This window comes from Leucoraja erinacea, chromosome 1 (assembly GCF_028641065.1).
Source record: "Leucoraja erinacea ecotype New England chromosome 1, Leri_hhj_1, whole genome shotgun sequence".
Taxonomy (NCBI): Eukaryota; Metazoa; Chordata; class Chondrichthyes; order Rajiformes; family Rajidae; genus Leucoraja; species Leucoraja erinaceus.
This window is the reverse complement of record NC_073377.1, coordinates 86,744,856-86,770,484: the sequence shown is the minus strand read 5'-3', so window position 1 is coordinate 86,770,484 and position 25,629 is coordinate 86,744,856. Positions and strand designations below refer to the sequence as shown.

The 25,629-nt window shown below is 41.7% G+C and overlaps 1 protein-coding gene across 1 annotated transcript in view; it reads left to right on the top strand.

Annotated features, from left to right (window-relative positions):
* Positions 1-25,629, top strand: part of slit2 (slit homolog 2 (Drosophila)) — a 413,897-nt gene that overhangs the window by 244,194 nt on the left and 144,074 nt on the right. Inside the window, 4 exon segments of the mRNA XM_055638334.1 lie at positions 14,535-14,606; positions 16,986-17,057; positions 18,452-18,615; positions 21,362-21,506. Coding sequence (XP_055494309.1) covers positions 14,535-14,606; positions 16,986-17,057; positions 18,452-18,615; positions 21,362-21,506 — 453 coding nt within the window.

The following is a 25,629-nucleotide window of genomic DNA, read 5'->3' as shown; positions in this document are numbered from 1 at the left end:
TTCTCCCTCTGCGTTGAGGTGATCCAGGCTTCCGATGTTGCGACCCCAACGGGTGATGGTAAGTCCCTCGGCTGAATCCGAGCTCCGCGAACGGGCCGGTTCAAACTCCGCGGCCCCGAGCGGTCGAAGCTGCCGCCCAGCGGATGAAGTTGTTGTTGCGAGAGCTCCGGAAAACAGATCACCAACCTGGGACCTGCGAGCTCCCGATAATATCGCCCACTGGGCCCGCGGCCGAGCCTCCGAGGCTCCGAAGTCGGGTTGGAAGTCGGTTCGCCGCCGCCGCAACGCCACCACAGCCCCGAAGTCGGCCAGCCTCGCATTCGAAGGTCCTGGCCCTGCCTCCGGAGCCTCGAGGTCAGTCCCAGTTGGAGGCCACCAGCTCCGCGATAGGCCTCAGCGCTGACGAAGACGGGGGATACGACAAGAAAAGCTCGCATCCCCCCCCGAAAGAAGAGACCTAAAACATGGTTGTTTCTCCCACCCCCCACACATACACAATCAAAATAAACTAAACTGAAACAGGACAAAAAGAAAACAAAAAAGAAAAGAAAAGACAAAAGGACTGCAGGCGAGCCGCAGCTGCAGGGCAGCGCCGCCACTTCCGGAACCATGTCTGCTGAGTGTTGGCAAGAGGAATCGTCCTGGACATTCCTCATTAGCTGAGGCATCCATCAGCAAACTCTCCACTCTCTCACTATATGCACCAGTGCTGATCATAATTATTTTGTTTCCTCTGAGAATCTTAAATGAATCCAAACTATTGGTAATCTCTGTTTGAATCAGAATTATATTAGTTAGTGCTTTATTAAAGTAAAAAGTGACAAGACAGTAAGGAAACAGGTCCCTCTGCCCATTGAGTCCATGCCGAATAATCAAACACTTATTTAAACCAATCCTGTACTTATCCAATTTTGTTCTCCTTGCATACCCATCAACTCGCCCCAGATTCTATCACAAGGGTCAATTTACAGTGGCCAATTAACTCGCCAAATCTTCTTCCAATCATTGTAGATGTTGCTCTTTAAATTATTTACAGTTATGTGCAATTATTTCCTATTGCTGTCTTGTGGAGAAAAAAAAAACCCTTCATCCTTCTCAAAGAGACGGAATGATCTGTTACATGATTATTTAAAACAGGGAATGAAATTCTGAATTAAAAGTTAATTGGTATCTGTACAAGGAGTCTGTCCTCAGCAGCGCACCAGCACCAAGGACTCAGGTTTGATCAGTACAGGTGCTGTCTGTACAGAGTTTGTACGTTCTCCCGGTAGCCACGTGGGTTTTCTTCGAGTGTTCCAGCTTCCTCCCACACTCCAAAGATGCACAAATTTGTTGGTTATGTGGCTTCGGTAAAATTGTCCCTTGTGTGTAGGACTGGTGTTAGTGTATAGGGCGACCATTGGTTGACGCAGATTCGATGGACCAAAAGCCTGTTTCCGTGCTGTATCTCTAAAGTTTAAAATCTAAAGACTCTAGGCCAGCACAGGCATTGGTCGCTTATGGGCCACAGAGAAAGATCTCGATAGACTAAATGCATTCAGTGTATGGTTGCATCGATCTGAAGTAAGGGTTTCTGTGAAAAGCCCTTTCCACATATTAAAATAACTGCTGAGGGGGGTGGAATATACAGAACACAACACAATTTTCTAGCTATACCCCTTTAAATCACTCTGGTTTTGTTACCCACTTCTTACAATACTGCTTGTTGATCTGCTAGTTACTAACGATAAAGATCATAGTAGGCCCCCCCCCACGGTCATGACTGACCATGGGTGATGCATCCTGGTCGGATGCAAGCCTGGGCACAATTGCTTTCAAAGATGCAGAACATGCCCTTTATGTGTGATTTACACAGTAAAATTAAGCACAAAAATTTCAATTTCTAGGAATACATTTCTTATGCCAAATTTGCTTGAAGACGTTGGCTTCTTGTTGAGCTTATACTTCTGAGACATTGGTTTTGCCATTAATTCCCATCTGAATGGTTTGTTATTGTGACCCATGATCAATCTGAAGGAGTATTGAAAGTATAGTTCTTAGATAAGACATAAATGTGCTTCAGTATTTTTAGGAACGTTGTGTTAATTCATTGCCCCTCGGTGTTCTTGCAAGAGTACAATGCCATTGTTGAGGCAATTAGGTTTCCTACTCTTTCTCTTAGTTTGAGGTTGTTGAGAAGGAATGAAAAAAAAATCACCTTGTTGTCATTAACTAGCTTCCTTGTTGGCTTAAGGCATTTCTGATGCTTTCGTTAAAAATGTAGGTGAATGAGCAAGGATAGACGCCTCCACATTTTATTGCACAAACTTCTTCCCTTTTTACGAAACAAATGTAGCTCTTATAACACCATCTTACAGGCAGGTTCATGTTTAACGTTTCATAAACTCTACCATGTTGTCAACACCTGAGCCTAACCTCCCACTCGTTACATCCCATCTGGTTTGTACAATTCAACAAGGGCACATTGTTTTAATTGACGGAACAATTGTTACAGTTGACAGCTTGCACATGTTTGGTGGTGGATATTCGTTATTTTTGTATTTGACAATTTGGCCATATCATTTGTATTTTTAACCACCTTCGTTCACTCTGCCAGTTATTGAAACTCAGGAGAGTAAAAGGTTTGCTGGCAATTAGGAATGAAACACGTCAAATTGAGCCGCAGTGGGGTAAAGGCTTGAATATGATACTTGTGCGCCATTTATTTAAAACTCTGCAGATTTGAAAGAATGCACATTAATGTCTGAAAACTTCCTTCACCCTCTACTCTTAGATAGTGATACTAACATTTCTGTCTTCACTTTTCCAACAATACCCATTAATCATTCTCAGTCAAGGGTGGAGATACTGCACGCTTTGCTGTTCCCTTAACATGAGGAATGTTGGACTATGAGGTGTTATGGAATGTATTGTTAACTATTAACAATATAAAAATAGAGACAAATTGCAAAGAGGAGGATAACAAACTTAATTAAGAAGTGCAGCGTTAAATATTTCTCACCGAACTGCTGGTTCCAGGGCTTAGGTAGTAGAAATGATTTAAGAGGCCGCTGGATCTGCGTCAGCATTGATTTATACACTGACATCTCAGGAAAATGATATATAGAGCAACATACTATTCAGCCTTCGCCAAATTAACCTGCAGAATGCATTAAGTAAATTTCATGCTATTACCTGATTTTCTAATTTGTCAATAACTGTTTCTCCTTTTTGCCAGAAATACAGTTTATGCTTCTGTAATAATTTAAATTGGTTTGATAAATTAAGATATAGGTGCTAAAATACTTTTACTGATGAATCTTATACTTATGGCATAAAATATGAAGGAAACTGAAGGCAAGTTATAAAGTGGTTTTCTAAAAAAAACACAAGCTTTTTTTAAAATAGAATAACCGAGACCTAGCTTTGGTGGAGACATGGGACTTGAGGACAACAAGGCAGTCTGACTGAATGTGATTATACAGGGCTGATTAGAATGTGTTTTGAGAAGATTGGGAATTAACTAATTAGGCAGTTCAGTCTTGGAGACCTTACAGTAGCTGACTCATCACAGAATCTTGGATATTTAGAAACGAATAAGAAATTATTGGCAACTTTCTTTCTGCCTCTCCCTGCCCCTCTCTGCCCCTTCTCGTCCATCCCTTCCCCTCCTTGTCCCTCTCTCTGTACAGTCATTTCAAGAAACTTGCATCCATTTAGATTTTTAACAGCAAAATTCAGCAAAAGACTGAGATCATTGCAAGAAAAATGGACAGACTTTGGATCAACTAATTTACTTGTTTACTGGAATAATACTAAGCCTTAAAGGGTTAATTTAAATTCACAGCTTATTGTACCTTGACATGTACGTTGATTGCATCACCTAATTGATATGCTTAAAAATAATAGAATGCTATTTATTGTCATTCAAACCTGGGTTTGAACGAAATTCCATTTCTACAGTTTTTTTACATTACAAACACAATCCAAGACCCACACTTAACACAGTTTACATAAACATCCATCACAGTGAGTCTCCAACATCTCCTCACTGTGATGGAAGGCAAAGTCTTTATCTCTTCCCTTTGTTCCTTCTCCCGCGGTTCAGCAGTCCAACTGCAGTGTCGAGGCGAACTGGGGCTCCGATGTTAAAGCCCCCGGCGGGCGATAGTAAGTCCTGAGGCCGTTTAAGCCACGCCGGGCGATGTTAGGCCCTGGCTCCATGTCCTTAAACCCGCGATTCCAGAGGGAGAAGTCGCCGTTGCGGAGCTCGGAAAAGCACTCCCACCAGGGACGGAGCTCCCGATGTTCCCGTCCACCGGGTCTGCGGCCGGTGCCTCCGAACTTCAAAAGTCGGGTCGCAGCCGCGCGCCACCACAGCTCTTCCCGCTCCGAAGTTGGCCAGCTCCGCAATGTCAGTTCCGCAGGCTCTGCAACTGGAGCCCTCAGGTTAGTCCCGGCCGGAGGTCGCCGCCGGCTCCACGATGTTAGGCCCAACGACATCCGAGACCCGACAGGGAATAGTCGGGTCCCCGCACAGGGAAGAGATTAACGGTTTCCCCCACAGCCCCCCCACATATACACAGCTAAAAAAAATAATAAAAACTGACTCAAAGACATACATTTAACAAGACAAAAAATTTAAAAAAAGACAGACGACTGTAGTCGAGCCGCTGCCATTAGGCGCCGCCACTCCCACTTAATAAAGGGTATAAGGGAACATAATCCTAAAATTGGTGCAGGAGGAGGAGAGTTGGCATTTTAAATCCAATGGACAGAGGTGTGTTTAGAAGGATCAGCTGTGTGGGGATTAAATATGCTAAAGGCGGTTCAGAAACAATGTTCTTCGTCACTTTCCATGTGTAATCCAAATGTGGGAAGTTTCATTGAGAAAGGTGGTCTGTATGACATTTGCTCAATATGAGTTGGTATGTGGTACTTCAACAGAGGCTGCTCTGGTTTCCTAGCTTGATTTTCACCAATAATACCATGATAGCACCTCTGGACAAAGACTGTTATTGGATAGAAATAAGCAACTGCAGATGCTGATCTACTCAAAAGGTCACAACGTGTTGGAGTTACTTAGTGGGTCAGGCAGCATCTCTGGAGAACATGGATAAGTGACTTTTTCGGTCATGTCCCTTCTTCAGACTGGTCTGAGGAGGGGGATTTATCAGGTAACTGTCACAAAATAATGTGACCTGGGTGGTTTTCTTGAGCAGTTTGGTGAGAGGTGAACTGATTGCACACTTAACTCCCCTAAAAACATTCCATACTTACCTCTTCTATAAACGTGAACGATAGGTCAATTGAAATTTCCAAGGACAGATAAAGTTACCTAAGGCTATAGTGCACAGGCATGCAAGAGGAGATCTGCCATGAACCAGCCAAGTCGAGAATGCATGGTTTTCTCATTTTTCTATCTTTCTTGCTATGCTCTTTGCCACAAGTGCAATCACACCTGCCCAATGTGTGTGTCTTACTACTCTTGGTATTTACAGTGCCCTCCATAATGTTCAAGAAGGAACTGCAGATGCTGGAAAATCGAAGGTAGACAAAAGTGCTGGAGAAACACAGCGGGTGCGGCAGCATCTATGGAGCGAAGGAAATAGGCAAAGTTTCAGTCAGGCTGAAACCCTTCTTCAGTGACTGGTGGGGGGTGGGGGGGGGGGGGGGGGGGGGGGGAAGAAGAAAGGAAGCTCTCTCCTCAGTTACATAAGCAACTCATGCAGTCTTTCCAAATTCATTGTATTATGAAAGACAATTGTTCAATCTAACTGCCACTATCTCAAATTTGTAACAAAAGTCAGCAGGGCTTAATTCAGAATGTCTGTAGTTCATTGAGGGAATGTCTGCTCCCAGTGCAGCAATCTAGCAATTCTGCTTAGCATGTCAGAAAGTACTGTGAATGGAAATTAATAGCTGATTGATGTGCTAATTTGCCCATCATTTGCTCCAGACTATTACAGAAATGGGCACCAGCCTAACTGGCCCATGCTGGCATTTATACCCTATTTGATTATATTCTTGTCCAATACATTTAGCCACAATCTTTTATTCCTGGCTGTCTAATATGCTTATCTAGCCCCTCCCTAAAACATCTGGGCTCCTTGTCTCGACTGCTACTTATAACAGTGAGTTCCTCATTCTTACCACTCTCTGGGGAACACAGTTTCTTCTGAAATTCCTTCTTTGATTTCTTGGTGACCATCTTACATTGATCCCTCTAATTTTGCTCAGATTTCCGGATGGTAAAATAGCCTCTATGCACTCTCAAAGTCTTTGATAATTTTCACAATCAATCTCATTTCATGAATGCAATCCAAACTCATCTTCCAACTGGTAGAAATTGGAGTCAGCACTAGCCTCACTGGAACAGGAAAACACAATCAAATCATCCGTTACGATAATCCTCAACACCGGTGCTCTGCGAGGGTGCATTCTCAGCCCCCTTCTTTACTCCTTATACACCCACGCCTGCGCAACCAATTTCACAACTTTGCAGACAACACCATTGTAGTGGGCTGGATATCAAATAAGGACAAGTTGGAATACAGGAAGGAGATTGAGAACCTTGTAATGTGGTGCTAAGACAACAACTTTTCCTTCAATGTCAGCAAGACAAAGGAGATTGTGATCGACTTCAGGAAGTGACGTCCAAAGTCCATGTACATTGATGATGTTGAAGTAGAGATAGCTGAAAACTTTTACGTTATTTAAACTTTAGAGATAGAACGCAGAAACATGCCCTTTGACCCACCGAATCCTCACCGACCAACGATCATCCCGTACACTAGCACTATCCTGCACACCAGGGACAATTTATAAATTTACCAATTAAACCAATTAACCTACAAAGCTGTACGTCGTTGGAATGTGGGAGGAAACCAGAGCATCCAGAGAAAACCAACACGGTCACAGGGGGAACGTATCAAACTCTGTACGGACAGCACCTGTGGTCAGGATCGAACCTGGGTCTCTGGTGATGCAAGACAGCAACTTTGTCGCAGCACCACTGTGCCACCCCTAGGAGTTCCTAAGAGTAAATATGTCCTGGACCAGCCATATTGAAGCCACCAATGCTTCTACTTCCTTAGAAGGCTTAGGAAGTTGGGCATATCTCCAACAGATGCACCTTAGAAAGCATTTTATCAGGATGCATCAAATCATGATTTGGGAACAGATCCATCCAAGACAGCAAGGAACTGCAGAGAATTGTGGATGCAGCCCAGACCATGATGCACATCAACCCCCCTTCCATTGACTCTATCTACACTTCACGCCGTTCAGCAAGGCCACCAGCACAATCAAGACGAGTCTTAACCCTGGACATTCCCTCTCTCCTACCAGGAGTAACAGAAATGTGAAAATGCACACGTCCAGATTCAGGGACAGTTTCTTGCCAGATGTTACCAGGTCCTAGGAAATCAACTAGAGAGCGGTCCTGACCTTCCAGCTACCTCATTGGAGACCCTCGAGCTATCTTTAATCTGACTTTACAGGACTTGACCTTGCATTAAATGTTATTGCCTCTATCCTGTATATGTACACGTGTAGTACAATTAATATGCAAATACATTTCACATAGTCGCTCTGATTTTTAATTGCATCTCTTAGAACCACACCCAAGTACCTGTGAGTGTCATGCAGGTATAGCTTGTAGAGCTGCTTTTTCATAGTTCCACCAAATCAATCCTGACCTCTGGTACTGTTTATGTTGAGAATAAAATGAGGTAAATATCGGATGGACTCAATGGGCTAAAAGTCTATTTTGTGCTATAGGACTCTGTAATATAGTTTGCCATTTTATGACCACATTAATTTGCTTCCAGACTTTTAGTGATTTGCTCCTTTATATCCTCAAATCACTTTATTCCTTTATCCATTTTAGATTTTTATTATCAAAGTAATAGGTACACTTTTTTCTCTTACCAAAATATATCACACATTTAGTTATGTTGAAATTCAACTCAAATGGATTTATTGCACCTTTCATTTCCTTTTTAATGTGTCCTAAAGCAAAGGAAGGTTTCTGGAAGTGTAGTTAATGATACAATTGGAACAATAGCTGCCTGTTTGTGAATCACATTAGCAATGTGATGTTGACCTGATAATAAAATATTAATTATAGGACAAATTATTGGCTACTAAACCAGGGAGAACCTGTTCTTCGTTGGAATACTCTGGCTTCTTTGTATCTGCCAGAGAGAACGGGTGGTATCCTGCCTTGGCAACAGACTCCACCCCCACAATGCAGCATATCCTCACCAACTCTGGTTATGAACACAATTTAGCCAGTTTACAATTAACCAGTCTGAAGGAGTGTCCCGACCCGAAACATCAGCTGTCCATTTTCTTCAGAGATGCTGCTTGCCCAGCTGAGTTACTCCACCTTTTTGAGCCTCTTTGGTACAACCCAGCACCTGCTGTTCCTTTTATTACATATTAACCTGTACAACTTATTGTATGCACTCACATCTCTGCAGTGAGACTTGAACCAAAGGGCAGGTATTGTTGCCAATTGTAAGCCCATTCTACAATTTTGTTAATACACTTTTGCAATTTGTTTTATTCCTTCCCAGTACTGCCTAGAATTGTGACTAATGTTCAATTTTGACCAACAGTGAGGACAATCCTGATCCCAGTGGCACTTCATATTACACCCAATACTCGGATTTCTTCCAGACATTTTGTTCCTGTCAAAGTAGCATGTAATCCAGTTTGCAACTTATTCCTTAACTCTGCATGCAAGTTCAAGTGAGTTTATTGTCATGTCCCTGATAGGACAATGAAATTCTTGCTTTGCTTCAGCACAACAGAACGTAGTAGGCATTGACTACAAAACTGATCAGTGTGTCCATATACCATTATATAAATATATACACACATGAATAAATAAACTGATAAAGTGCAAAAAACAGATAATGTTCAGTGTTCAGTAAAAGGTCGGGTCTCCCTGCACTGGAGACCCGACCTTTTCTCGTCGGGTCTCAGGTGTCGTTGAGGCCGCAACGAGGAGCGGCCTCCAACTGGAAGAAGCCGGGGACTCTGGTGCCGACTCACCGTTGCCGTCGCGGAGCTGGCCGAGACCGGAGCGGGTGGAGCGGTGGAGGAGCGCTGCTGCTGCTGCTGCCGCTGCTGCTGCCGCTGCTGCTGCTGCTGCTGCTGCTGCCGAAGCCGCTGCTGCTGCTGAGTCGGAGGCTGCTACTGCGGGTCTGCGGACGGCGGCACCGGGAGCCCGCGGATCCCTGGAGGGAGACCGCTTTTCGGGGCTCCTGCAACGGCGAATTCTCCCGCCCGTGTTGCGGGGTTGAAGAGCTCCTGGAGCGGGGCCTGACATCACTGCCCCGCGCGGCTGGAATGGCCGCGGGACTTTGCGAGCGCACACCGGGGGCTCTAACACCAAGACCCGGTGTGCGACCTCGCACCACCCGGCGTGGCTTCAATGTCCGCGGGACAATCGCCATCGCCAGCCGGGGGCTTTGACTTTGACTCTGACATCGGGGGGGGGGAGAGTGCAGTGGAGAGATAAGTTTATTTGGCCTTCCATCACAGCTATGTGATGGATGTTTATGTTAAATGTAATTATGTTGTGTCTGGGGTCTATTTGTGTGTAATGTATGGCTGCAGAAACGGCATTTCGTTTGGACCTCCAGGGGTCCAAATGACAATTAAATTGACTCTTGACTCTCTTGACTCTTGTTTTGTCCGAGCCAAGTTTAATAGCCTGATGGTTGTGGGGAAGTAGCTATTCCTGAACCTGGTTGTTGCAGTCTTCAGGCTCCTGTACCTTCTACCTGAAGGTAGCAGGGAGATAAGTGTGTGGCCAGGATGGTGTGGGTCCTTGATGATACTGCCAGCCTTTTTGAGGCAGCGACTGCGATAGATCCCCTCGATGGAAGGGAGGTCAGAGCCGATGATGGACTGGCCAGTGTTTACTACTTTTTGTAGTCTTTTCCTCTCCAGGGCGCTCAAGTTGCCGAACCAAGCCACGATGCCACAATGTTATTCATGAATCTATTCTGCAACATTTTTAAAAAGACTGAATGCAATCAATAAAAGTGTAAGGTGCAGAAGGAGGCCATGTGGCCTATCGTTTCTGTGCAAGTTGTAAAAGAGTTACCAGGACTAATCCCACGCTCCATTGTCCTACCAGTCACAGCTCCTTCAATATGATCAGTGTCTCTGCTTCTCCCTTTCATATTGTGTATTCCAGGATTTTAAGGGTGGAAGGGAGGCAATTTCTTCTTCATCTCACCTCTAATCCTTATACCAATCACTTCACGTTTAGTGCCACCTGATTTGTGACATCCTCTGGTTAGGAAAACTGCTCATTAATTTTATCTTGTGCCCCCACTCCCCCAATTGTATACACCTCAATTAAGTCTGACTCTGCCCTTTTCTCCCAACTGCATTTCTCCTAAGGAATCAGTCCAAAATTATCCAGTCTTTTTTTCATAACTTGTTTTCCAGTGCTGTCAATGTTCTTGTTAAATGACCTCTGGATTAAAGATTAAAGTCGCTCATGACTGTTCTGTCACTTGCACCTCTATACTCCAGTACATCGAGCGTACAGGCCGACCGGACTTTGGACTTTGAATAATGGCGCCAATAATGGCAATAATGGTGCCCACATGTGTAATATATGCAAGAAGAATTTCACTGCGCAGTTGCATATGTGACAAAGCACTATTGAGTATTGATTATATAATGTTTGACATTTTCATTAACGTGTGGGAAGAACCTCTCACCAATATTTTCTGACTTGTTCATTACCTTCACCTTGACTGATTCCATTTGATATCCCTCTGTGCTATCTATGGGCTCTTTAACATCATCAAATAAAAAACATCACCCATTTAAGATAGAGATGCAACAATTTTTTCTCACAGAGGGTCATGTCTTCCAACTCTTCCTTAAAGACCATTGAATATTTTTAATACAGCATGATTAGATGATAGGTTGTGGGATGAAAAATAACTATGGATAGAGAGGAATGATGAGTCAATGCTACAATTAGTTCAGTATAATCTTATTCCATGGAAGATCAGGCCGTGGCCATTGGTGCTGCCAATTTATATTATTGTATCGCTGCTGACAACCCAAATTCCACCAGCCTGGCTGTGTGGTCATTAAAATACAATACAAAATACAATACAATATCTTCATAAATATTTATTAAGAACCTTACCTACATCCTCCAACTTCACCCACAATTTATCTTTATGTTCCTAAGAATTCTTCTTTTGCCTTAATTACATTATGCTTTTTATGTTCTTTCGAAGCATATTTGGATTTAGCTTTACTTGTGAGATAGATTACAAAAAGATAGCTTGCAATTGCAATAGGTTTTAGTCTTCAGTTTTACTTGCCATATTTTTTCCCATATCCTCTCTTAATTTGCCTTTTAATTTCAATCCTACACATTCAAAATTTTCAATTTTTTTTTAAGTCCTTAGTTTCTGCTTTAACTTTCCCTTTTCCCTTAATCCATGTTCTGTGCAGCTCATTGTCCAGGTGCTTTGCATGATGCAATTTCATTCTTTGCCTTTGTGGAAAAACTTTTGCACTGAACCCCTTGGATCACTTTCTTAAATGCATCCCAATGCTATGAGACTAATTTTCATTCAAATATCTGTGTCCCCTACACTTCGTAATCTAGTAAAATTGGCCCCACACCAAGGCAGAACCTTTACTCCAATGTTACCTGTTGTCGTTTGGCGTGACTATGTTGAATTATGATCACTATTGCGGAAATGTTCCCCCACTAATATTCCTGCCAACTGTTTAGCTTCATTCCCTAGGACTAAATCAGGAATTGTTGGGCTTGCAATATGCTGACAACTTAACAAAGCTCTGTTTAATATAATTCAAGGAAGTCTTTGCCTTCTGTTATCATACACATTGACTTTGTTTCAGTTTACAAGATAATTGAATGCTTCCATTATTACTGCTCTAGTGCTTTTGCAGTCATTAGAAAGTTAGTTACAAATCTGCTTACTGTTGGACTAGAATGCACTGCCACGCATTCAATTGTCTGTTGCTTTGTTCTTTAGTTTAACCTGCACAAGTTATGTGAATGTTTAGCTTATAGTAGAAAACTAGACTAAGTGGGAGCTGGTGGGTCCCAGCATCACACGGGAGGGCTGGTCCCCCAATGCAATATCCCACCTCTCCAACAACTCCAATATTAGGGGGGGGGGCTTTCTGGAGCGCTAGTATGGGTGTTGTGGGCTGAAGGGACTGGTTTCCAGGGCTAGTATGGGCATTGTGGGCCGAATGGATTCTTGGGCTGGCGGCTCAGTCACTCAAGCCTGTTGTGCTGGCAGCTCACTCACTCACAGTTGGTGGGTTGGCAAATGACATGGCTATTCCTTGAAATTCCATTTCAAGCAGTGTGCAAGGCCTCCAAAATCAAGTGCAGTTTCTTATCACTTCAAACAGGGTGCAAGGCCACTAAAGACAGCGAGTCGTGACCTCTCCCTCCTCCATCTTGCAGAGACTGAACCACACCCACCAGAGGGTTTTATAGCCCCCCCCCCCCCCCCCCCCCCCCCCCCCTCACCAGAAGGGGCATGGCCTTCATGGTGTGATTGACAGGAGGGAGAATCTCAACATTTTCTAAACACTAATAACTGTTTTATTTTTCGTCGATGGGAAAAATCCTCGGCACCTGATGAGCAGAGGGGACTGAATAAGATGACCAAAAATCACAGCCGTACATGATAGCGTATTTTCTAAAATCAATATATAACGCAATCAGGAAGTGGTCAAGATTAGACTTTTAATCATATAGAAGGCAAGGCAACTTTAATTAGGCAAGGCAACTTTAATTAGGCAAGGCAATTTTAATTAGGCAGGGCAACTTTAATTAGGCTAGGCAACATAGCTTTAGCATTTCCAAACCAAAGGCAACACAGTTTTAGCATCTCCAAACCAAAGGCAACACAGATTTAGCATTTTCAAACTATAGTTTAAAACCATATTAAGGGCACTGACAGGTCAGTAAAACCCCTCATAGTTCAGTAGACATGTGTTCAGCGTTATTCACAGCTCAGACTGAGAGACGTGACCCTCTCGCTCCCCCATTTTGGAGAGACTGACTGAGGCACTCAGCACTTCCAGGTTTTATAGTCCCTCCGGAAGGGACATGGCCTTCAGGAGAGAGAATCTCAACATTTTTAAACACTAATAACTCTTTTATTTTTAATCGATGGGAAAAATTCTCTTGCCCTGCACAGCGGAGGGGGACTCTGAGTAAGATGGCCAAAAATCACAGCCGTAAGCGGCAGCGTTTTATTTCTAAATTCAATATACAGAACAACAGGAAGTGGTTCTGTATATCAGATCAGACTTTTTGCTTTTAGTAATATAGATATGAAAAGAATATCTCTGGGTTCATCAGCTTGCAACATCATTTTTACCCTGATCTAAGGCATTCCCTGGTCAGTTTTCATTTACCACCTGGGCCAATTCTCAATTCCCTTTGGATTCAGACTTTCCGCCATTATTCAAGAATCAGCATAGTCGTCGATAGCGATGTCTATTGACAAATGAAGGGAAGTTTTAACTGGGGGAGCAGGCCAGCCTATATTTACGCATGTAGCTTTGTGAATTAATGGAAGTGGTGGAAAAAAGGCACCACCCTGGGCAGTCAAGAATCATGGAATCATATTCCTTAAAAAAAGCAGAAAACCCCAAATTATTGTGTCTTCTGTGCCATTTTCATTAACTGGAGTCTTCTCCATGTGACATAGATATAGTCAACAGAATATAGAAACGTTGCCTTTTGGAACAATGGAGAGATCAATATTTCAAATCACTATCATTTAAGAGAAGGATACCACTCCGATTTATTCTCTGAAGAAGATCTAGTTGTCACAACGATCCCAAAAGGATTGTGTTTTCTCTCTTGCTTTATTTAGTTATGGATTTGACTGCAGAGAAAATTGCATACTATTTGCTTCTTCCTTTGTGGACTTTTGATATTGTCTGGTAGTTACTGGAAACTGGCTGCTTTTTATGTGCGAGAAGTCATTGGCATTTGCGAGATTGGTGGAATTAGCATGCAGCTTGGTTCCTCTGATAAATGGATTCTGTGAGGTCACTGAGGGGAACAGTGTGACATTAAGTGATTTACAGTCCTTTTCCTTTAATGAAATTGTTTCAGTGAGATGATGCTGAAAGCTTTTAATGGATAGCTTTTCTTGATGTAATGAAATTGTATTCTGCCAGCATTTAATATAAGGAGCAGTTATTATTTACTGGAGCTTAACAGAGTTGCTGTCACAAGCACACAGTCTGAGGAAAGGCAAACATTCTCAGGTGGTTGCTACAGAGGGATGAATAAATATTAAAGGCCAGATCTTAAGAGAAGGGTGTGCTTGGTTGTATGTGTCTTTATGTTTGTGCGAGCAGGGAAGAGAAAAATGGAAAGAGATGAAGGACATTTACGCTGCGGGCCCAGTTCGGGAAAGCCTTAAGGGTGGCTTTATGGTACATAACACTAGTAATATTCTGATGTTCTGAATTTATCCTCCTAATCTATTTAACAGGCAACTGGATTACAACCAGATCAGCTGCATCGAGGATGGTGCGTTCAGGGCTCTGCGTGACCTGGAAGTGCTGTGAGTACTGCTTGAATTTGTCTCTGTGGGGCAGCCCTTGACTGAGGGATTATAAATGGAGTAGCTTATCTGAAGGTGGCAAGCTGTTCAGTGAAAAGAGACTTGCATGTCAGGCCGAGAGCTGGTAAACCATTCGTACTGCATGTTTACAGAGCAGTTTTATCTCCACACATTAATGATTCAATGATACTTTCAATAATCCATTATTGTCACATGTACCTAGGTACAGTAAAATACATGGTTTCTGCACACAATCCGGTAAAATCACACAGCAGCTCACCTCAGCAATACACAGAGTTACCATGTTTCTGGCACCGACAACTTACATTAGCATCTACAAAAAAACATTTTTCTTCATTTGATTTCTATTGTTCCAGGTCTCTGTGGGTAAATGCGTATGCATATGAAAGGTACCAAGATCGCTACAGACGTTAATGTTAACGGTGTAAACACAGAACAAACTGAACCTTTCACTACCTGGGAAAGATTAATAACAGTCATGCAGTAATTCTAAAATAATTATAAAATAAAAAGACTGTTGCTGTGCTTGAAAGCAGAAACGGGTTACAACCAGCTACTGAGGAGGTTCCAAAAGAAACCTAACTACAAGGAATTGACCTTTCGATGAAGTAGTGCAGTCTGTGGTCAAGGGGAAGGCAAAGCCTGGGAGAATTGAAGCACTTAGCACATTCTTGACATGTTTGGTCTTGGGACCCTATCCTCTACATTCTTTGGATGTTTGTAGATTCTTGAGGAAGACGGGAATAAGTTTCATTCTTTTTTTTTCTTTGTGCAAACGGTTTGATCACCAGATGTTTTAAACAAAGGCTGGTCCCTTTCCTTCTGTAAAGGACGAGGAGTCACACCTGGAGTAAGCTCGTGGGTCTTTGGATCAGTTTACCTTGTTCCCAGCTAGTTTTGTTTGGGGGGCGGGAGGGGGTGGACATATTAACAATCCTTAAACTACTTGAGCAGAGAGTTCCAAGCACCAATGTAGTTCTTCTGTGTAGTTCTAGAGTCTGGAGAAGGGTCCTGACCCGAAACATCACCTGTTCATGGTTTCCAGAGATGCTGTCTGACCTGCTGAATTACTCGAGCACATTGTGTCCTTGTGTGTTGTAAAGCTGCATCTGCAGTTCCTTGTTTCTTCACTTCCTCTATGTAGTTGTATCTTCGGAATTGTTTGTTCCAGTTTTCTTTTTCAACGGGCAGGTTCTATTATAGTTTACAGAACATTCCCATTCCCAAAGCAATGTTCAAATGTGCACTTGGTCTTACTATGATAACTGCAGCCTCGACACCTCTATGGTAAACCATAACTTTCCATGAAAACCAGACAAGGAAAATTAAATCAATAATCAATTTCTTACAAAAGAAAAATAACTAGAAAATGGCTTCTCTGCACTGAGCCGAAGAGGTGTGCATCAATGTAAACTGGGAAGGCTCTGTAGGAACTACTGTGTTTAAAAAAACATTTTCATGTTTACTTTTTATGTTAACAGTCGTATTTCATATTGGTCTTGCAATAGTTTCAATTGTTTGTTAAGGATATTCTCCATAAACGCAGCAGTTGGCATAACTTAGAATGAAGCAAAAATGAAGAAATAGGAGGCCGAACGATTTCTAACCTACCTGTCATATCTTCCCTAACAAACCAGGAAGATGTTTCTTTCAGTTCAAAGCCAGTTCAAATCAGTATTTGATGTTATAATTTTCAGATGCTGTTGAGCTGTGCACAGAAATTGATTCATTTTATTAAAACATAGGACATGATCTCATTCTCTGTATGGCTGAAACAATGAATAAATTCCGTGTAAGTTGTACAGTGAAGGATGCTGCGTTATTTTAATTGCAGGTCTTACAAAGTTATGCATTACAAACATCAATCGAAATAAGAGAAATGTCAGTGATTCTTGTAATATTACTATTTATATTTTGTGTCCTTACAAAACATGCCTAAAGGAAGGATATTATACACTTGCATCATGTCACATTGGAATCTTACCTGCACCACAGTTACGTAGTCAAGCCAAAGCGCTGACTGAAGAACTGAGATCAGTATTTCAAAGTGTGCTTCAATGCAGTACACAAGTGCTGTCAGTGGCTACTCTCTTCCTCCTTTTCAAAGCACACATTTCCCTTCTGCTATGAACCATATAGTTCAGAATAATGTTTCACATCAAGTATCTGGACTTCTCACAGAAGGAATGAACTACTTGAAAGCTCTTTGAGCTTCACACAGGGAGAAAATACACTAATTTCCCCTTTGTTATTAGTTGAATGTGCATGGCCCTATCAACCTCGATTACAATTAATTTTGAAATGTGAGTAATTCAGTGCATTTGTGAAATTTGTATCTTAATAATGTTTCTCTTACAGCACTCTTAACAATAATAATATCTCTCGACTCTCAGTGGCAAGCTTCAACCACATGCCGAGGCTTAGAACCTTGTAAGTGAAAACAAAGACTACGTTAAGAAAAAATATAGTATATATAACCCTCAAGAAGAAGATAAGTTTTTGAGTTAGAGATGTTTCTAGTTGACTAGCAACAATATTCTAAATATGCATTAAAATGCATGTAGTGCTTCAGCAATGCTTCCTCCGATTTCATTACAAATGTTTCTCAAAATATATTTATAATGGCTTTAAGCAAACAATCTAGGGGTGAATTGGAGGCAGCAAAAGATGAAATGCAAATACCGGAGAAATTTATTTTCCTAGTTTTTTTTCAATTTTTTTTTTTTATTTTAAGAAAGCACATCAGGTTGGCTACTAAAACAACCCTATCTTAGAGGAGATATTTAATTAAAAGTAGCTGTCTATCCAGCAATCTCCTGAAAGGAAAATTAGCATGCAGGGCAACATTCAGAGTTTCAATATCCATTAGGGTATATTTTGTTAGGATTGAATGCATTGACTAAAAGGTTTTGATGAAATGACATTACACAGTCAAAGGAAGATTCGAGACAGCATTTTGATTTATTGCTTTTGTCATCCTTTATTTTACTTTGAGGAACATGAAAGCCAGTCTGAAGTAATTTGCCTAATTTAGAGGATACATTTGTCTGATATTTTATTAATGGCGAGCTGCTTTTTGGCTGTTGGAAGGAAGCCATGTTCTTGTGAAGGTCCTGTCAGGAAAAGCAACTTATTTAATTCTCGTGCTCACTGCCATTTGTCTTTTAATTTCAGCGATTGCATTGAGCATGAGTCCCGAGGGGCAGAAACCTGTTAAACCCTTTTCAGTGATTAAACAAAAAGGGAGGAAATCATGGGAAAAAAGGATGTGAAAAGACTGTTTTATATGTATTATTATGCTATCTTGTTCAGCAGAAAATGAATGTCTTCTTTTAAATAGGCTTTGGAGGCCATTTATATAGAGACTAATGATGGCAAGATTTATTGGTGTTTTAATTAGGAGCATTATTTTTCTTGCTGACAGTATGTTACCACTGTTGGGCATTTTGCATCCTTTCATACTTGTTTGGGTTGAGACTTAAGTTTCTGAATTCCTTAATTACGTTTCTAGCTCTTAGGTGTTTCCTGTGCTGTAATCCAGTCAAAGGGGAATGCTTTGAATTGATTTTGTGACACTGAGCCAACTTTTATTAATTAATTAATCTTTAGCTAAAAGGCTGCTGTCACACAAAAGCTGCTCGGAGGGGGAAAAAAAAGATGGAAGCATTGGAATTGACCCTGTCAGGCAGCCTTAAATTTACAGATGAGATTAAAGGATTGATTCCTGATTTTCTCTCCGTAAGCATGGAGCCTTGAAATCGCATTGCTCACTCTCCCTTGTTCGCTTAAATGTATTAACTCTGTTCCGTGCATTTTTATTCCAGCCGCCTCCATTCGAACAACCTGTTCTGCGACTGCCACTTAGCTTGGCTCGCTGATTGGTTGCGGCAGCGCCCACGGGTTGGGCTTTACACCCAGTGCACGGGTCCTGGTCACCTGAGGGGTCACAATGTTGCTGAGGTACAAAAGAAGGAGTTTATTTGCTCTGGTAAGTGGAGAACAAAACTATTGAAAGAAGGGCTGATCGTAGCGTAGACGAGAATCGCACTAGAACGCAGGGAGCCAGTCGTCATTTGCCTTTTTGAGTAGAGTTCTATTGGCACAGCATTCACAATGTCTACATGAATAGTGAATGGAGTATGTTGTTACTGTTTAGTTGCTCAGCAAGAGGTATAAGGCAGTTTTTGGTCAAATTACTAAATGGTATCTGGTGAAATTTTGGTAATGTATGCATGTTCCTACTAATTTACTATTTATGAAATTGTGCTCAGAAAGAAAAAAATGCAAATTAAATGAATATAACAATATGATGTATGATTAATAGGTTCCAAAAATAGTTGATTTTTTACAGTTTATTCCAACCTTGAACTAAGATGTTCAGCAGTATTTTAATATCAGTTATTATCGAAGTAATTGTTTTTCCTCATGAATATAATCCTGAAATGGTATTGTTAAAATTATTACCTGAAGAACTGAAATGATATTCCTCAGCATGAGATCTGTTAGTAGGAGCCGGTTGCTTTATTTTTTTACATGTAACGTTATATGTGTTGGATCCCTAGGGAATAGGGACATGGGGGAAGGGGTGGGTGAAGAGGTCTCAGTTTTAGTTGCATTCATTTGAACCTTACTACTAATCAATTAAAAATTAATACCTAATGTTCTGGTGATGTTATGTCTGTTGTAAGAATGTGCAAAGTGTGTCACCAGCAGACTTTGCCTTCATTCAATCCAATGGGCAATGAAATGCCGCTCCCATCTTGCTTGCAAACGGCGTATACGTTTTATCGCCACTCCTGTGTGTGCTAATCACTATTTTCTTTCCTATTGTGGTAATTTAGCCTGATGATGCTTTTATATATTTCTTAAAATGCAGTTCCAAATAGCCTAATAAGTCTCTTAATTCTTTACCATATTAGCCTAATCACGCGCTGTTTATTATGGATATGGTGAGAAGGCAGGAGCGGGGTACTGATTTTGGATGATCAGCCATGATCACATTGAATGGCGGTGCTGAGTCGAGGGGCCGAATAGCCTACTCCTGCACCTATTGTCTATTGTCTATGATCGCATGGCGTTAATCTCATTGTTTATTTTTATCATTTTTACCACATGCTAACCAGATGAGGATGAAGGCAAGTTCATTTATTTTTGCAATCTGCTCATTGTTGAAAGTGAAACTGTTAACTGCTCTCTGACGATGCAAAGCATTTTTAAAGAATACTGATGGATTATTTTTAAGCGATGCATTTTTAAGCTACGTGCTAATTAACTAGCTTTTGTCTCGCCATTTGTCACCGGTCACATAAAATTCAGATCTTTCTTCCATCAGTATTGTATAAAAAGTGAATCTTTGAGAGGAACCAATCCAGTGAATCAAAGACATAAAAATATGTTGGAGGATCAGGAGTAGATTCTAAACCGTGAGAACAAAGATTCTGTCAATGGGAATTAGTCTGTTTCTTCAGAGTTGCTGTTATAATTTATAGTATATAAATAATTGAGTCAAAATTTAACCTTAGTCAATCTGGTTCTATTGTAATAGGTTTGATTTGCGTGATTTACTACAAGTGATCTCATTGCCCTTAAATTTGCCATTTTTGTTATTCCCCGGACTTTTGGCATTGCGACAATCTATCTTAGCGGCTATCACTTCGCCCTTTCTTTGATACCAGACAATGCAGTTGACTCCCATCTATATATATTTATCAATGTGTAATCCCATTTTAGTTTATAGATACAGTGCGGAAACAGACCCTTCGGCCCACCCAAGTCCACGGCGACCAGCAATCACCCGTACACTAGTTCTATCCTACACACTGGGGGCAATTTACAGGAGCCAATTAACTTACAAACCTGCATGCAGAGGAAACCCACGCAGTCACAGGGAGAACGTACAAACTCCGCACAGACAGCACCCGAGGTCAGGATTGAACCCAGGTCTCTGGTGCTGTGAGGAAGCAGCTCTATCGTTGCGCCACTGTGCCGCCAGAAACACTAGATATAAAAGTAATGAGGGTGGACTACTGACCAAACGACCTTGCCATTATGCAGCAGGGCAGTTTGAAGTTGGCCCTGTGGATAGTTCTTGTTGCTGCATTTTGAGTGTATTCAGGGTCTGATTTTTAGTACTTAACGTGAGACTTGGTATTCAGTGGACCTTTGATGCTGAAACATGAGTTGTTAGAGTTGGCATTATTGTAGAAACAATATGTAGCAAATAGTTGCTGCATCCATTCAACCTAAATGCATCATTGCCAACATGAAAAAAATGTGATGTAAATTATACAGCAGCTCGAGTGGGTTTGCTGCATGCAGTGCAGTAATAACAGTTTTATTGGATGCATCGGAGTTTTGATTGTTTTATTCTCCTGCTCATAATTAAATGCGAACTGTATGTTATAAATTCAGCCGTGTACGTAAATGAGCTCAGCGACGTGGGTCGTGTTTAAAGTCTATTTTCATCCTTCTTCTTTTTAACACAGGTTATTACTTATGCCTTTTGGCAAAGAAGCCCGATCTCAAGGATCACTAATTGTAAAAAATGTTGTCCATTGAAAACGTATTTTAATTTTTTTTTTTAACCATTTGTTAATTCATGCTGTAATGAGTGTACTCATTGAGAAAGTGCAAATGATAAATTATATTTAAATCTGGCCAGTTAGACATCAAAAAGGAACATTTCAAGGCACTACGGGTTTGACTGATATTGTTCTCTCTCTTCGCTCCATCAGGCCACCAGAGTTCGACAGCGCAGTCCTGCAGTGTCCATTCAAAGTCCTGCCCAGCTGTCTGCACATGCAGCAACAGCATCGTGGACTGTCGTGGCAAGGGCCTCACGGAGATATCAAGCAACCTTCCAGAAAGCATCACTGAAATGTAAGCTTTCCTGCTTTTCTTTTCATTCCAATTTCAGTTGCCTTGCATTGAATTAACTGCTCAGTGAGTAGCATGAACGCTTTATAAAGCACTAACTACTGGAGTAACGCAGCGGGTCGGGCAGCATCTCTGGAGGACACGGACAGGCGGCTGACAGGCGATCAGTTCTCTTATTCAGTCTGACGGATTGTGCTGAGCTAAAACATTGTCTATCCATGCTCTCCAAACATGCTGACTGACTCGCTACGTGACTCCAGCACTCTGTGTTACCCAAGATTTCAGCATCTGCACTTCATTGTGTCTGCATTAGTGCTTTAACTTCTGTCAAGGAGCTTAAGAATTCAGATTCAGAATTCCTTTGCACGTCAATTGTTCATCAAGGTCAAACATTTCATTCACTTGCCACAGGCAGGGTCTGAGAGTTTCATCCACTTGCAACAGGCAGTGTATGTGTGCCGAAAGCACCATTGCTAGCAAACATAACCATAGTTACCTAATTTGTAAAGTATGTTTAATATATAAAATAATGCTTGACACATTATTTCATTGAATACCCAATGGAATAAATACAGATGGGTAGTAACCTGATAAAATGTATCAAAAGAAAGGAATAAAGATAAGGAGGACTATGGCTGGGAGACTAATCTTCTTTGTTACCATGTAAGTAATAACGCTATATCTCCCGCATTGTAGGTAACTGCCGTGCGTGACTTCCATAGGTTTTGGGCGTTGACGATGTCATATAATGCGTCAAACAGTGGCAGCTATTTTATACCTTGCACCATCTGACCACAATAACATAGATTACATTTTGAATGAGTTTCCATTTATCTTCTGTTTCAACACAATAATTGCAGTTTGCAAAAATATTTAAGGTAAAGATCTAAACAAGATGCAAAATGTGATGCATTTCACACTGCATTTCTTCTGCCTCCACTCAATTAAAATGTAATCCACAGAAATATTTGGCATCAAAACAAAATACAGTAGATGTTGGAAATCTGAAATGGAAACAAATCCTGTCGTACCGAGAAAATCTGCAACGCTGACAGTGAAATATTTAACTTCCTAATACTTCAACAGTTCAACAAGGTTTCCGCCAGCCATAAATGATTGTTTGACAACCCAGATCAGAATGTTTTCTGCTAGTCTCAGTTACTGGGCAAATCAGATCTTAATTCCTTCACTAGTGGTGGCCACGCTATTAGCCATTGAGCCCCTGAAAAAAAATCCTTTCCAAAATTATCCAACTCTCCACTATGTCTTCCGTTTAAAAAAAAAGCATAAGATATGCAGCGGCTGGGCTTGTACACTCTGGTGTTTAGAAGGATGAGAGGAGATCATATTGAAACATATAAGATTATTAAGGGTTTGGACATGCTAGAAGCAGGAGACATGTTCCCGATGTTGGGGGAGTCCAGGACCAGGGGCCACAGTTTAAGAATAAGGGGTAAGCCAGTTAGAACGGAGACGAGGAAACAATTTTTCTCACAGGGAGTTGTGAGTGTGGAATTCTCTGCCTCAGAGGGCGGTGGAGGCCAGTTCTCTGGATACTTTCAAGAGAGAGCTAGATAGGGCTCTTAAAAATAGGGGGGTCAGGGGATATGGGGAGAAAGCAGCAACGGGGTACTGATTGGGGATGATCAGCCATGATCAGATTGAATGGCAGTGCTGGCTCAAAGGGCCGAATGGCCTACTCCTGCACCTTTGGCTATTGTCTATATAGGAGCAGAATTAGACCTTTCAGCTCATCGAATCTGCATTGCCATTCGATCATGGCAGATCGTTTTTTTCCTCCCAATCCCATTCTCCTGCCTTCTCCCCATAACCTTGGCACACTCACTAATCAAGAACCTATCAATCTCCACTTTAAAACACCCAATATCTTGACCTCCGCAATCATCTGTGGCAATGAATTCCACATTCACCACTCTCAGCCAAATGGAATTCCTGCTCATGTGCCTTCAAAACCTTCAATTGAGAACGTACAATCTTCGAACAGACAGCACTCGTAGTCGGGATTGAACCTGGGTCTCTGGAGTAGTAAGGCAGCAACTCTGCCGCTGCACCACCATGCCGCCCCAACGTTCCAGAGCAATGTCATCAGCATGAAACGCAAAGTTTGTTTCTTTTTGAGATGTTAGCTTGTGGTCATTTACAACATTAAAGGTGCTAGATAAATGCAAGTAAATGCTGTTGGTGATAGTATCCCCAGATCACTAACCAAGTAATCTAAAAATCAACTAATTTTAACCTGACGGAAAGACTTGTTATCCAGTGCCATGACTGAACACTGGCTGTTCTTTCCTCCACCAACTCCCCAGACACCGTTACAGCAGAAGCACCTCGCCAGAGCCTGGGGTGTAGAGGAGTGAAATATTCCTCAGGTTCTGCATTGTTAAAAATGTATTTCTCTATTTCTCTATTTACACTAGTAATTGGTAACAGGAATGCCTCTAGGGCAGCAAGAATAATGTAAGTGCAGCTTCAGACGAACAATTCTCTCAAGCACTAGATTTCACAGTATGAACCAATATCATCCATTGTGCCTCAGGTGTGCAGTGAAATCCTCTGCTTTGTGAATGCCGCAATATACGATCCTACGATATGACCTCAACTCACTCTGATTTACCACACTTACTATTGCAATTCTCAACATTCTGAACCAAATTAACTTACCCTGGCGATTGATGTTTGATTGATGCGAAAACATGAGGAGGAACAGTTTGGAAGGTCAAGCAATTTAGCTCCAATAAATATAAAGAGACAGTGCAAAAGAGGCTTGCCAATGTGCCTGGTAGCTAAAACTTGTAGAGCCTCTGAGTATTTAACTTGAAGCATTCAAACCTGAAACTAGGGTGATTAGTAAAGTGTGCTACATGTGTTTATTATTGATATACCTCTTAGACAGAGCAGAGCCAAGAATAAACAACTGATCTTTCAGAGAAATGGAAGGCTTAATTAGATTTTCTTCCACTTAAGCTGGGAGAATTCCCAGCCATGGTAGTAGAGGTAGAATACTTGGAGATGGATGAAATGGCTCTCAAATATTGTTAGCTGAGCTTGTTAGCTGGAAGAAAACAGTGAGATACATGGAACCTCTTCGAGAAACAAAGAACCCTTGAGTCCTCTCTCTCTTACACCCTCTCCTGCATTGGCGTCACTTTGATTTTACATCATGCGCCTGGGAATGTCAATCCGACATAAACAATATTCGTTGACATTCCTTTCTTCACAAGTGATGAACAAAAGTTACAGAAAATACTCTGATGCGTAGAACTTTTTATTGACTTAAGGGCCTGTCCCACTTACGTGTCCTTGGCACGCAAATTACGCAACCTCGTGGTCGCGTTGAGCCACGATGGTCCGGCGAAGATCGGACACGATTACATGCGTACGCACAGCCGTCTGGAGCACGTGACGTCATTTGAAGATACACACAAAGCTGGAGTAACTCAGCGGGACCGGCAGTATCTCTGGAGAGAAGCAATGGGCGACGCTTTGTGTCGAGACTCTACTTCAGTCTGAAAAGAAGGGTCTTGACCCGAAACGTCACCCATTTCTTCTCTCCAGAGATGCTGCCGGTCCCGCTGAGTTACTCCTGTATTTTGTGTCTATCTTCAGTTTTCTTGGCCCCGCTCTGGGAGTAGAAGTGGGGGCGGATAGAAGGTGCTGCGTAAAAGGCTGCAACATGGGATAAGATTGTTTGAGATTTTAGCAGAGGGAGGGAGGGAGAGAGGGAGAGAGAGAGCTACTAACACATGTCTCTCATGTCTCAGTGCTGGGACTGAACTATTATATATTAATAACTTTGTTGAGGAACAAAATTTACTAATTATACAAAAATAGATGAGTTAGTAAATTGTGAGGAGGCCACAACAGTCAGGATGTTGAAGCCATGAACTGATGATTTGTGGTCTTATTTGAAAGGCGGAATCTTCTCCTGCCTCTGCTTCTTGGGTTCATGATCTTGAATAACTCTTTGTTCAAGATATTCAAGATCAAAGCTCGGGTGGTGTCAGATCCACAGACTTTCCAGACTTCTTGATATTATTCATTCATACGACAATGTACTTTTAATTCATTTTTCTGTGCATGGAATGCAGAAACACAGTACATATTC